Raw genomic sequence first — 14,910 nt, 5'->3', positions numbered from 1 at the left:
CTATTGGTAGTAGATTCTAGGTTAAAACTTGAAAACTAACTAAATTGCATACGAGAAAAAAACTTTCTGGTGATCGCTAGACAAGTTCAAGTCCCGCTCAAAATAAAATAGAAAAGTGTGTCCGAGTGTACCTTCAAGCAAGAGAACTTTACCCTAAGATAGTGGAAGGCAGAAGAACAGTTAGGATTTGGCAATTGTTGAAAAGCAAATCAAGGAAGAAAATCCCCAGCCAGGAAAACTAATAAAACCTTGGAAGCTGAGGTTGGAGGGTGGGAAGGTAAAGTTCATAGGCAAAGTGGAAAGACCTAGAGAAGAGAGATACGTAAATGGAATGTCAGAATCAACTGAAGAGGTATGGGAAGTTATGAAAGAGATTGTGATGACTGCAGCAACAGCAGAGGTGTGTGGGAGGGCAAGTGGTAAACAGAGACACAAAAAAGAAACACGGTGGAGAAATAAGACTTTCTAACAGCTGTGAAGTAAAAGAATATAACCAGAAGGTGGGAAGAGGATAACAACTACTAACAAGGGAGATATATAGATGGATAAAGAGCGAAACAGAATGATAGCAATAGCTAAGGAAGAAGCCACGAATAGTATTTGATGATGGGAACACTGAAAGGAGAAAAAATAATGTCTTATAGAGCTTTTTCATTTCCCATAATTATATGTATCAAATTGGTGTTTAATTTCAGTGTGTTTACAGTAGGGTATCGGATTCTGAAATTATTACAGTAATGATAATATTCAGTATAAGGTAGTTTCTAACCATAATCGCAAATATGCCACCTCAAGTGATTAGGATAAAAGAACACACCAATCACAATCATATCTAAACTTTCATGATTATACCTTTCTGAAAGATAAAAATAAAACACAACGATAAAGTTTAATAAAAATACTGTATTAATATGTATTACACATGATTATTGTACATTGTCATTTAAAACACATTATTGTAAAGTTTATACCCCTTTATAGAAATTACTTTCCATAGACAAAATAACCAAAAAGGAAAAAATAAAAACAAAGAAACAATACAAGTGATTCTTTTGCCTACGTCATCAAAACGTGTTACCAAAGCAAAGCTTTGCATCCAATAACCTTACATTTCCCATCCTAAGCTGTAACTAGAAGTGTTTCATTAATCTTAAACTAATCACCAGGCCACGCCCACTCAGTGGCATAGATGACGCATATTTCCATACAGATGTATCACGCCACACATGTACTGAGTTGCGTACGTGCCACGTGTTTGCACGTGGCAGTCGAAACACGTGTTTGCACGTGGCAGTCGAAACACGTGTTTGCACGTGGCAGTCGAAACACGTGTTTGCACGTGGCAGTCGAAACACGTGTTTGCACGTGGCAGTCGAAACACGTGTTTGCACGTGGCAGTCGAAACACGTGTTTGCACGTGGCAGTCGAAACACGTGGCAGTCTTAACAAAGTACATCAGGCAGCGATATCATAACATTGTGAGAGTGACTTGCTTCTTAGCTTGAAATTACTGTAAACCCACTACAGACAGGTATAACACTCAGATTCTTAAAACGGTTAAATGAACAAGATTACTTTTGTAGTTGTAAGTCACATAGGTAGACATTTGTAAAATTCTCTCTGAAAATTAACAAAAAGTAAAGAAAATACATGGCAAGCCAGTTGCCCCAAAAAAGAATCTCTTGTAAAGAATGGCATATACAATGCACTAACAAACTTTTTATGTGATTAGTATATGCTAATCTTGCTTTAATTCATTACGATCTACACTTTAAACTATATTGCACTTCTGTCCATCTAGAAACCTGACATAAATGCAAGACACAACAATGAAATTAAAATCAAAGGGCAAAGCAATTTCTTCCCTAAAACATGAGATACGTCATTATACACATTGTGTTTATCCTAATATGTTTCATTCCCTTTCATCAAGTTTCATTCTAGGCTCAATTAAATTCAAGTCAGTTTTTTTTTTAAATGATAACGTTTCCAAAAAGACAGAAGAAGAACAGCTTTTTTTAATAATTCTCTACTGTGTTCAGTTCACAATGAAAGCCAGGTGCCTAATAACTGCAAGCACACAATTTCAGATCTTTTAATTTTTTTCCTTTTATGAATATTTCCCTAATCTTTCCCCATAGGAAAAGATCCTGGTTATTCTTACGTATATATGAACAAACTGAAAATAATTTGCATTTATACATATGTACGGGAGCAAATATGCACAATACATATACAGTATGTGTATAAATACAAACTAAGTAATTAAACAATATTGGATTGTGTGTATTGCAGTTAAACATGCTGGCTAAACCTAAGCAATTATCACCATTTGGATAACTGAGCTGGCAGTTGAATCTATGTCTTGCTCAAAATTAGCTCTCACAGCTATCTATCTGCTACGACAAAAGAAACACCAGGGTTGTCGACGACTTTGTGCCAAAGTAAAATCTGACAACCTGATATCCGGACTACCTAAGTAATTTCCCTCAGACATTCAGAAATCTATCCCATGTTATTTTTAATTCCTGATCAACTGACAACGCTGGTGTTATTCTGTCCGCATAACTGCGATTACTAGAAATCTCTGCATAACTGCAATTACTAGAAATCTCTAACGTTGGCGAGTGACAATGAAGCGATGAGAATAACTTTGATGATATGGTCATCACCTCCAACAGCTCCTTTCATTCTTATTTTTTTTTACTCTTTTATATTAAATCTATTGTACACGGTGGTGTGGAGAGTGATGGCTGTCGAAAAAACTACTGACTTCTCTGTGAAATGTGAGTGCGCACTTGTATCAAATGCATTTAATATATATTTATAACTATTGCCATTACAATAATATAACCTTTATATACACAATAACTATAAGAGCCAACATGAGCTTTAATAAGGAATAATTTTTTATTTTTAATCACTAACACAACTTTGTAAGGCTCAACTTCTTAAAAACTGTATTATTTCCTAACTGTTCTCAAGCACAGTGCAAAATGCTAAGAAAACTACTCATTAAAATCTGATTAAAGATAAAACTGCAAACAGTTCACAGCTAGAGTAGACACAACAGTACGCTCTACCTAGCCACTCAAAGATCCCTGGGAAAAGTTAGCAGGCAGTGGATGCAAGACCACAGAATTGGTGGATGTTGGAATTCTTTCCTTTTGTGTTACAACCAGCAACTTTTTATCTACTTCCACATGTTTACCATAACTTCGACACCCACGGCCACGGCCATATTCAGACATAGGTCATCCGTTACTGTACTTTCCCAAGAGCAAAGGAGCAAAGGTACTATTAAAGATACGGAACATAGTGAAATAGAAGGAGTCTATGTAGATGCAGAATCAGATGAGATACAGAGAAAATAAAGAGTAGTACTGCAGCTCTTGCCATGTTCTCAGAGCAAGACGGCTTTAACAATGTAAAATATGAGACTAACAACAACTGGCAACAAACTTTTTGCCTTCGGCTGAAATTCCTTACAACGTGATGAGCAGCTGTGTTTTTGGTACAGTACCTATAAATCTTCCAATTTTTTTTTGTATGTTTTACGTGTTAATGTTTTCATGTGGGGTCACAGCTTCAACAACAAGAGACGCCCGAAAAGCGTGCAGGCCATGACCGTCCATTATACAATAGCGTGATTGCTGCTGCACCCAACAACAGAAGCAGCGTGTGGTGATTTGCGCTCATCGTGTTGTTGTCTTCATTAATGGTGGCATTAGGTGGTGTAGCTGTGTCAGGGAGAACGCCTTAATTAGCAGCGGTCTGGGTCGAGGAGAAGGAGAACCGCCTGAGGTTTGGAGTGTCGTACTCCTCCATGCTCATGGTCCTCTGGCGCCGGGGACGTCCCTCCTCCCCGTCAGTGGAGGATCCACTGAAGGTGCGCTGGCGATCGACACCACTCAAGGGAAGGGATGTCAAGACACCCAAGCCTTTGCAGAAAAGCTGGAGAGACTGGGCAAACTTTTCAGGCTGAAAGCAAAATATAGTGCACCATTAGTCTGGGATCCTTAGTCGAGTTGCACGAAAAATTCACCTAGAAGTCTATAAAGTTCTGTACTATCAGTAGTAGGATCTAGATATCTCCTAATCCTTTTTGCAAATAATGCAGACACATAACTAACTGGTGTAATTTTGAGGAATTCATAATAATCTAAAATCAATATTGAAGCTCATTAATAAAAAAAAAAAGCAAGGTTAGTGGTAAAAGTGGCAGCATTTTGTACTCTAATTCTGGTTTGGTGCTAAACTTGCATAAAAAAGAATATTCAAAAGCCAGGCAGTAATACAAGAAATTTAAATATCCTTAAAAAATGTTAACATTATGTCTGATTGTATATGTATGCTATTCCCCAATAATGTTAGTGAAACACACTTAAGAATTGAATAATAATAACAATTAATATAATACTATACATGAAATTATAATGATGTCATCTACTATTTACCTAGAGAATGACAAACGCAGATACCAATTAAATAACAGTAATATTTCAGAAAAGAATATCAAATAAGTACAATAACTAGCCTAGTATTAATAAAAAAAAAGGAGGAACATAATCAAGAAACAATTAGAGTCCTTACACATTCCTGAAGCACATCTCCAACATCATCAATCTTGAGAAGAGAAGCCTTCACCTTGTTGCAGCTCTGGTGCATGTTGTGGACCGTGTTCACGTGGGAGGCCTTGGAGCCAGTCACCAACAGGGTCTCAACAACTAACTTAGTTTCCAGCTTGCTGGAGAGATCTGATCGCCTGTAAAGGGAGGAAAACATCAGTTTTTTTTTTTTTTTTTTTTTTTTTTAAAGTTAAAATTTGCAAACGTTTTTATATTGAACAGGCTGATTTAAGTCTTTCATAGTTTATATATCATAGATCTATATTAATGTTGTTAAAAAATCTTAAGATATTTTATATTCCTTATTCATTACTTTTCATATAAGTTTACTTATTTTCTAATCTCCTTGCCTCACTGAGCTATTTTTCCATGTTGGGGCCCCTGTGCTTATAGCATCATGTTTTTTCAACAAGGGTTGTAGCTTAACTAGTAATAGTAATAATAATAATAATAATAATAATAATAATAATAATAATAATCATAATAATAATAATTCCAAAGAGTGTTCAAATAGAGAGCTGAAGACATTGGCAAGTTCAGTCTAATCTTTGGTCCGTTTCATAATTTTATTATCATTCAATATCAATACATATTCATGTGGAGTGGGGCTTTTGAGTTTTCAGATTTCGTTTTTGGAAGAAAATATGACTCAATACTTGTGTTTCATTAAAACTTTATTAATTCTATTATTTTTAGCCAGTCAGAGTATATACTGATATAATTCAAGCTAATGAGACTGTCAATAATAAATTAGGATCTTCTTTCATAAAAAAAAAAATCCTTAAGTTATCTCTCCCTCAACACTACTGTATACAGTATTCTAACCTATTTTGGTAAATAAAAGTAAGATTACTGTGAACTTTAAAAATCACCTGATATTTCATAAATATATTAAAACATTTCTGGGCTCAGGCCATGTCGTCCTGATGGAAGGTTCCTATTGGTAGCTTTCTAAGGGATATTTGAAAGCTACCAATAGGAACCTTCCATCAGGACGACATGGCTATCTCACCCAAAAATATCCGTTATATACTTCAATAATTCAGTCTGTTCTAAGATAAAAGGCTCTCTGCTTTATTAAGAGTTGAGACAAAAAAAAAACACATTCATTCCTTGAGCAATAATATATACACCATCTTTAATTATGATTTTCTTATTTGTCTGTAATCTTCTTTATGTAGTTTTACATTTCATGTAACTATTCACTTTGAATTCAATTCATTTCTCATCTGTCGCAATAATGTCAATTTCTTATCCTTAAGAGAGTAGAGGTCCCCTTTTTTGTTTTTGTTTCATTTGCTGATGTCAGCTACGCCCCAAAATTGGGGGAAGTGCCTTGGTATATGTATGTATGTATGTAAGAATTTTCTTTGCAATCTATACCACTCATATAAAAATTCATTATGGTTTGGGAACAATGGTACAACTTTTCTCTAGTAAAAATTATTTTTTTTAGGTGTATGACAATGGTTGTAGTTATGAAAATCACTGAAGCTATTAGGGCAAGTGACTAATTGTAATTATGACTGTAGTTAAAAGTGATTGTAATTAATTTGATAGTTATAGTACAAACCTGCTCAGGACCCAAGTTGGTGAATCATGAGTCGTTTTGATGTCAATAACAATTTCATATTCCTTTCTCTTTAATTGTAGTTATAAGTGATTGTAATTAATTTCATAGTTATTGTACAACCCTGCTCAGGACCTAAATTGATGAATCTTGAGTTATTTTGATGTCAATAACTATTTCATATTCCTTTTTTCAATTTGAAAAAGACTGTGCTTTTGATATTATTATTATTATTATTATTATTATTATTATTATTATCATTACTTGCTAAGCTAAACCCTTCATTGGAAAAGCAGGATGCTATAAACTCAGGGACCCCGACAGGGAAAATACCCCAGTGACGAAAGAAAAAAAGGAAAAAAAAAATTAAGAACAGTACGAACAATTAAAATAATTTTAAGGCTTCAATAAGTCTGAAACAGAACGTAAGAGAAATGTATGAGTGCCAGCACACTTACTTGAGGAAGGCCTCGACGTATTTTCGGAGGTTCTTGGGGTTGATCTTGCTCTGGAGGCGGTCCTGGTACTCTTTGATGAGCCGCTCCTTGTTCTCAGCTGTGTCCAGTTGCTACGAACACAAAAGAAAATTATTAGAACACCGTAATAGAGAGGAAAATCAGTGCCAGATTAGACTTCTTTTGTTTTGTGTAATAAGGGTGCACTCTAAATGTATGATGCATGTACTATCTAGCTGGATATTTAATGTAATAAATGTAGGTAGATAAAAACTATTTTTGATCTGTGTTATTTCTAAACTTGCAAGGTTTTGGGAATTGGGGTGATGTGAAATAAGTTTTAAGTTGAACTTTATATTTAACTGGCATGTTACTTTGCTTGAATATAAATGATATTTCCAATTAAATAAAAGAAAGAAGTAAAAACATGTATAAAATACTATGGATAAACAAGGTTTTGAGAATTGGGGTGATGTGAAATAAGTTTTTTTAAGTTGAACTTTATATTTAACTAGCATATTACTTTGCTTGAATATAAATATTTCCAATTGAATAAAAAAAGAAGTAAAAACATGTATAAAATACTTTGGATAATCTTCTTAACTTCAGGAAAACTGTAAACTTGGGTGTAATTCAAAGACTCAAAAATTATCAAATGCAATTTATGCATGTTCAATGAAACCTGAAATTACTCAGACAATCTAGCAGAGTTAAAACATACAAACGAAAAATTATAGTTACATTACTTATATGAACTTTAATATCTTTTAAATGAACTGAAAAAATAATCTAGTCTTTAAGAAAATTCAAGTGTTTTCAAAAGCTCATAATCTAAATCCAAACTTTAATGAGCTTGAATGTTTCAAAAGAAAACTAATATACAATATACTGTTATTCAAATAAATAAAGCTACTATTTACATAGATAGATTGAAAATCCAAATTCTTTGAATAAAAAAGTGAATAATTCAAGTCTGAACTACTTTTAAGTTTTCAAAATTAATGTGAGGTGTATTGGTTATATATATTATGCATGTTAGAGTGTTATGTTTAGTGTTAACATGTGCATTGTGCTGAATGGAACACTAATATGAGATTTGCGTTACATGAAATATTATTTTGTCAGTTTAGATGCATGGAATGTTAACATATGAGCTGTGTTGCATAAAATGTTAACCATTTGGGATTCTAAAGCCATCAACTGACATGACGTTGCATGACTTAAGCCATAATAAATAATTTTTAATGTTTACTTTGGATGACAGCCGAAGGGCATCATGGGATAGTTATCCTCGTCTTCCCAAAGCAGGCGAAGGTATTTACTAAACAGGACTGCTTGGGATAGCATTTAAGAGATACATAGAAAACCATCAACATTTAACTTTTACTCTTTTTGTATAATGAAATTCATAGCTAGAAATAAGCTAATTACCACAAGGAAATGATTTTTTGACTGTAATAGCATGTCATATATATATATCTATTACCAGTTCTTTTAGATTTTTTTTTCACAGATGTAGTGCATCTATGTTTTCAGCTAACTTACTAGCATTATTTTGACAAGCTATTTATGCGAAAAATGTTGAACATGCTAGGATAAAGTATGCAAAAATATACACGTTTAAAATTACATCTGTATCCTAGCATGAATAATAATTTTACGGTTAAAATTACACCATCTGTAAACTAGTACTGTATGAATAATAATTTTATAGTTAAAATTACATCAAGTGTATCCTAGTAATGTATGAATAATAATTTTACAATGAATGATTAAAGGAAAATATAATTAAGCCCAAAAGTGGCCAGTCAAAATAAAACACAATACGCCACAGATGAGGCCGCTGAATCTCAAATGGTTAATAATAATAAAGTTATGACTTGTGAGTATTTGTCTTTGTGAGTAACTGGTGAGTGTAACATTTTGGTATTAACTTATCTGGCACCTTTACAAAATGAAATTTATTCACCACAAATTCATATACTCTCAGACCCTCTTCATCACAATCCGCACCACCTACTCATATCTCCAGGAAATTGGTCTCTACCTCTACATATCATGACACACCTGCATTCAACAGGTCTTTCCTCAAGAAAAACTTGCACTTCGCCACGTCTTCCACAATTATGGAAACACTTCCATTACTAAGGAATCGTGGAAATGCATGTATTTCCAGAGGCTTCTGGAATCATGAAAATACATACGCTTCCTAAGCCTTTCAGAATCCTGGAAATACCTGCATTTTCCAGGTTTTCCAGAAATACAGAAAGCTCTGCATTGACTGGGCTTTCAAGTCATGGAAGCATTTGTATTTTAAAGCCCTTCCAAAATCACATGAAGATCTGGAATTCCCAGGCCTTCCAGAATTACAAAAGTGCCTGCATTCTAACAACTCCTGGAATCATGGAAGTACATACTTCTCCCAGCCTTAGCAGCATGGGAAATGTATTTTCAAGAACGTTCCAGGAGCATGGAAATACCAGCAATTCATAGGCCTTCCAGAATCACGGAGGAGGGCTGAAGGAATAACAGTGAAACTTTCACAAAACGCTCTTAAGATAAAAACAAATCTTTAAAATAAAAATTGCAGTGGACGGGAGATATGAGTGAGTGTGGATAGCGCATATCTATCGTCACCCTTCTTCAACGTACATACTGACGCTAGACACCATGAACACACCATACAAGGACCTGGTGTATACTTATGCCATTAGTAACATTGACTTGATCACAGTGGGATTCCGGAAATTCTGACAACTCAAGAGCTTACTTAAGCTATTTAAAATTAAAACTCAAGAGCTTACTTCAGCTATTTAAAATTAAAACTCAGAGCTTACTTAAGCTATTTAAAATTAAATAAATATTGAAATTACAAAGAAAAGATACACTCATACAATACACAGCTGCACTCACATCTTACACATTAACAGATGAACAGTAAATAGAGATAAATTACATGGGCATGCTTTCACTACATTTAAGTTTGTCTTCTAGTCTTCATCTACGTAAGTGCTTTGAGGGAAATAGAAATGCTAAATAAAAATTTTAGGATTTGTGCCCAAGTGAAGCAATTATAGCATCCAGGGATGTCACAGGATCCCTAAAAATGTCCTAACAACTGAAAATGGACATATGCAGAATGGGTCTTGCAGTAGTGGAACTCAGGCACCAGTGATCAACTTATATAAATGTGGAACAAGACAATAAACAATATACAAAATAATAGGAATCATTCAGTAACTATACAAGTACCTCCATATTCATCACTGTAAACATTTAACGAATGCTACCGTACGTAAATAACAACAAGGAATACATTACATGCAAAAAAACGGACTTCGGGCTCACAGAGACCCCTTACACTAAAACGACTAAATATAATCACATTCAACTGCGAAACCAGGAACTTCCAGGAATAGAATCTTAAGGAAAACTACATTTGATACCATACAAAGCAAGGCAAGTTTTTTCTTTAAGATTCCAGTCCATGGAGTATAGCAGTTATGCAGCTCTATGTCTGTCTAGGACCATATTTGAGAATGGTAAAATTTACATAGGTCAATTATGATGATGGTGTAATTTTTCTTATTACACCAACAAAGCCAATTGCATTCATGTGTGTATATACACTGAAAATAAAGCATATGCATCGATATTCATGTGTACAAATGCTTTCTTAAACATATACTGAGTAATCTTGCAAAATGACGTATGTCTAAAATGCAAAAATACAATTTTTACAAGAACAAATGCATATATGCAATCTAAACATGGACATCTGTCCATACATGTAAATACATATGGATATGATACAAGGGTTTACTGTTTAAATAAAATCCATATATACATAAAGACACATGTACATACATGAATACTTCAACACATGCAACAATCTCAGGTGAGTATTTCACACAACCCATCTAAAATAATTTGGAAAAAAATCCTTATTTCCGAATAAAATTCTGCAGGCCTACATGAGATTCCTAGACAGGCTATGCAAAATAAGTAGAAGCTAAGCACCAGTCAAGGAAATAATTAAAAATGGTTTAGATAAATTAAAAATAAGTTAGGTTATAAATATATTTCTGGCCAACATGGACAACACTGTACCTCCATCAGGCGCTGACAAGAGATGCCCAGAAACGAGGATGTGTGTGTGTGAACAAAGTTGAGAAAAAAGTAGGAGAAATTATAGACAAGTTATACAGATAAACATCGAAGAACCTCATCAGAAAATAAATAAATAAATTAGCAGTTCCAGGCGTTATTAGGCGTAAAAGGAAATAAAAAACTTTTCATAACAGCTGTAGATGCAATGCTGCACTTAACGATGGGCTGGTGAGTCTGAGAGAGTTAACAGGTAACATTGGATGTTATTGATGGATATTGCATTGTTGCGGCAGTCTACCAAATGCAATATTTTTTTTTTTTTAAGTTCTCATTTGTGGGCAAAAATTAGCACGTACGTTGTCTCGTTTTATCAAGCGGCATCTCAAAATAGAATCCAGGTTAAATAAAATAGGAGTAATTTAATTTTGTTACCATTTTAAGCTCTCATAAATGAAAAAAAATCAAATTAAAAATGAGTTCCAAAGATGATACACATACAATATATGTATGTATATATATATATATATATATATATATATATATATATATATATATATATATATATATATATATATATATATATAAACACACACACACATATATATATATATATATATATATATATATATATGTGTGTATGTATGAATGTGTATATATATATATATATATATATATATATATATATATATATATATATATATATATATATATATATATATATAAATTGCAGCAACATCTCCCACTCAAAGGAAAACCACATCAGGGTAAATATAGGCCAATAGCAAAGGCATCCCAACCATACATCACCGCTTGGATTTCTCCTTTTTTTTTCCTTTTCATAAATCTTCACACTTGAAAGATGTTTATAACTCTGCAATTGCTTTGATCAAACCAATATGAAAAGGAGGAGCCTCGAGTTCTTTTGAGTTCTTTACCACAATATGGTAACATCATTACCATCATCATTATCATCACCAAGGATAAATTTACTTGACCCAGGGTTGTCAGGATTTCTAAATGAGAAAAGGCCAACTTCTAATTAATCATAGCTTTAAAAGGCCAACCAATTTAAAAAAAGGACAAATTTGAGGTTTCCTGGCCTGAAAAAAGGCCAACTTGGCAAGAACCCCTTCAATTACGGATTGGGTAAAAATGTGGGGAGGTGCTGTTTTGGTTTGCGATTTCAAAGTCGTGCTTTTGCTTTGGCATGCGAACTCACCTGAGAGTAACTACTTCACTTCACTTCATGGCGAAGCAAGAACCATGGGATTTTTTTTTTTAAATATGTACCAGGAATAATAATTTAAATAATAAATCAGATATTGATATAAGTGTGTGCAGCTCAACATTACTGCTTGCCAGTACATACGGAGCTTAATGTTTTTATCTTTTTTACGAGCGAAGCGAGCGCACGTCGTAGCAAGAACCATTAGATTTTCTATTATTCTTATTTTTTTACCTATTTAAAGGTTTAAAAGCTTAAAGGTCGCTCATGAATGGCAGAGGCAAGGGACAGTGACATTGCCCTAGCAAGCAGGACAATGCTCTAGAGACTGACCATATATGATCAGCACCTAAGCCTCCTCTCCATCCAAGCTAGGGAGATCGCATACCAAAGCTAAAGAATAATTTCTGAGATCACGCCATAAATGAGATCGCATATCAAAACATTCACCTGTGGGGGGGGGGGGGAGGGCTGGTGATGTATGGTTAAGAGAAAATGCAAATATTAACCAAAAGAAAAAAGGTTAAAACTAAAATAAATTACAAAATAAATATTTCGACGACATCCATCATAATAAGCGAAGTGTCAAAGGTAAGGCTGTAGGAAAGAATTTAGGTGGAAAAAAACATTTTTGGAAAATAAAATTAACTTAAAACATAATAAATATTAAAATAAATGACATTACATCAATCAGCGCTTGGCAGAAAGGGTGATTCTCAATGCTGTAACTTTGTAATTACGTGAAAAATGTTCTCAAACGTTTTCAGACATTGCTATCATGTAAATGTTACTCTAAAAAAATCGCGTATATAATTTTATCGAACTTTATCGCCAAGAAAATAACCCTTTAGAAAAACTCAGTTTATTTAAATAAAATAAACTCAATTAAAAGTTCAAATTCAATTTTCGAAGCTTACAAATATTCAAATTTGAGATGAATGGCAATAAATGACCCAAATGTTATGAACAAGTCTTGAAATTTGACGTCAAAATTTACATTTCGAATTTTAGGAGAAACTAGCCAGTAACTCAAAATCATTATTGCAAAAAACTGTTTGTACTTTCATGCATCAATGTAAATATATGCATACCGATGCGTACATGATTGAAATATATTTTTTAACAATTATTTAACGAAGAATCTATCATTAAAATAATTAGCTTTAAAGAATTTTTTTTTCAAGCACCAGTGAATGCATGATTATTTTTGAGAATGTAACTTATTTAAGGACGAATCAATCATTAAAATAATAAGCTTCAAAGAAATTATTTCTTTCAAGCACCAATGAAAGCATGACTTTCTTGCGAATGTAACTTATTTAACGATGAATCTATAATTAAAATAACTAGCTTTAAAGAAATTATTTTTTTCAAGCACCAATGAAAGCCTTTTTTTGTGAATGTAACCTATTCAAGGAAGAATCAATAATAAAAATAATTAGCTTTAAAGAAATTATCTTTTTTAAAGCACCAGTGAACGCAAGACATTTTTTGTGAATGTAACTTATTTAAGGATTAATCTATCATAAGAATAATTAGCTTTAAAGAAATTATCTTTTCTTCAAGCATCAATGAAAGCACGACTTTCTTGTGAATGTAACTTATTTAATGATGAATCTATAATTAAAATAATTAGCTTTAAAGAAATTACCCTTTTTAAAGCACTAGTGAACGCATGACATTTTTTTTTTTTTTGTGAATGTAACTTCTTAGCACAATCTGAGAACCTCCCATTAAAAAAATCTATATGAAAAATTAACTATAAAAAAATATTACAATTACAGCAAGTGAAGACATTACGATGTGCATATCCGTGTACATGTTATGTATACAGATGTGTTTGTGTGTTAACCACACACACACACACAGAAGAACAAGCTACGGATAAGACAAGAGGAAGAGGCCTTTTTATTAATTGTTTTTTTTAATTAAAAAAAAACCACAGTGAAAACAAGCATATTACAAATAGCAGCTCTTCAATATCAACAGCCCTGTTGCATACCTGTGAGATCATCTGCAAGGAAAGAGTAAAGAAACACAACATCACCATCACACGTAAAATCGCATGGGATTACCATATATGGAAGCAGAGAGAGAGAGAGAGAGAGAGAGAGAGAGAGAGAGAGAGAGAGAGAGAGAGAGAGAGAGAGAGAGAGTGCTGAAGAAATTTTTATCCAAATAGAAAGGTGGATAAGAAACTGTATTTTTATGTGATACGAACGAGTGTGTGTAAACGAGAGAGAGAGAGAGAGAGAGAGAGAGAGAGAGAGAGAGAGAGAGAGAGAGAGAGAGAGAAAGGTGGATAAGAAACTGTATCTTAATGTGATAAGAACATGTGTGTTGATATATATATCTATAAAGAGAGAGAGAGAGAGAGAGAGAGAGAGAGAGAGAGAGAGAGAGAGAGAGAGAGAGAATACTAAAGAAAGTGTTATCCAAATAGAAAGGTGGATAAGAGACTGTATTTTTATGTGATACGAACGAGTGAGAGAGAGAGAGAGAGAGAGAGAGAGAGAGAGAGAGAGAGAGAGAGAGAGAGAGAGAGAGAGAGAGAGAGAGGTGGATAAGAAACTGTATCTTAATGTGATAAGAACATGTGTGTTGATATATATATCTATAAAGAGAGAGAGAGAGAGAGAGAGAGAGAGAGAGAGAGAGGAGAGAGAGAGAGAGAGAGAGAGAGAGAGAGAGAGAGAGAGAGGTGGATAAGAAACTGTATCTTAATGTGATAAGAACATGTGTGTTGATATATATACCTATAAAGAGAGAGAGAGAGAGAGAGAGAGAGAGAGAGAGAGAATACTAAAGAAAGTGTTATTCAAATAGAAAGGTGGATAAGAAACTATATCTTAATGTGATAAGAACGTGTGTTGATATATATAAAAAAAAGAGAGAGAGAGAGAGAGAGAGAGAGAGAGAGAG

The 14,910-nt window shown here is 33.6% G+C and overlaps 1 protein-coding gene across 1 annotated transcript in view; it reads right to left on the bottom strand.

Moving 5' to 3' along the window:
- Positions 1–883: 883 nt before the first annotated feature.
- Positions 884–14,910, bottom strand: part of LOC137628729 (uncharacterized protein ZK1073.1) — an 18,444-nt gene continuing 4,417 nt past the window's right edge. The window contains exons 3-5 of the mRNA XM_068359901.1: positions 6,657–6,766; positions 4,594–4,765; positions 884–3,981 (exon numbers count right to left, since the gene is read on the bottom strand). Of these exons, the coding sequence (XP_068216002.1) occupies positions 3,760–3,981; positions 4,594–4,765; positions 6,657–6,766 (504 nt within the window). The 3' untranslated portion in view covers positions 884–3,759. The remainder of the gene's footprint in view (positions 3,982–4,593; positions 4,766–6,656; positions 6,767–14,910) is intronic.

This window comes from Palaemon carinicauda, chromosome 36 (genome assembly GCF_036898095.1).
Source record: "Palaemon carinicauda isolate YSFRI2023 chromosome 36, ASM3689809v2, whole genome shotgun sequence".
Classification (NCBI taxonomy): Eukaryota; Metazoa; Arthropoda; class Malacostraca; order Decapoda; family Palaemonidae; genus Palaemon; species Palaemon carinicauda.
This window is presented reverse-complemented; position numbering and strand designations above follow the sequence as displayed.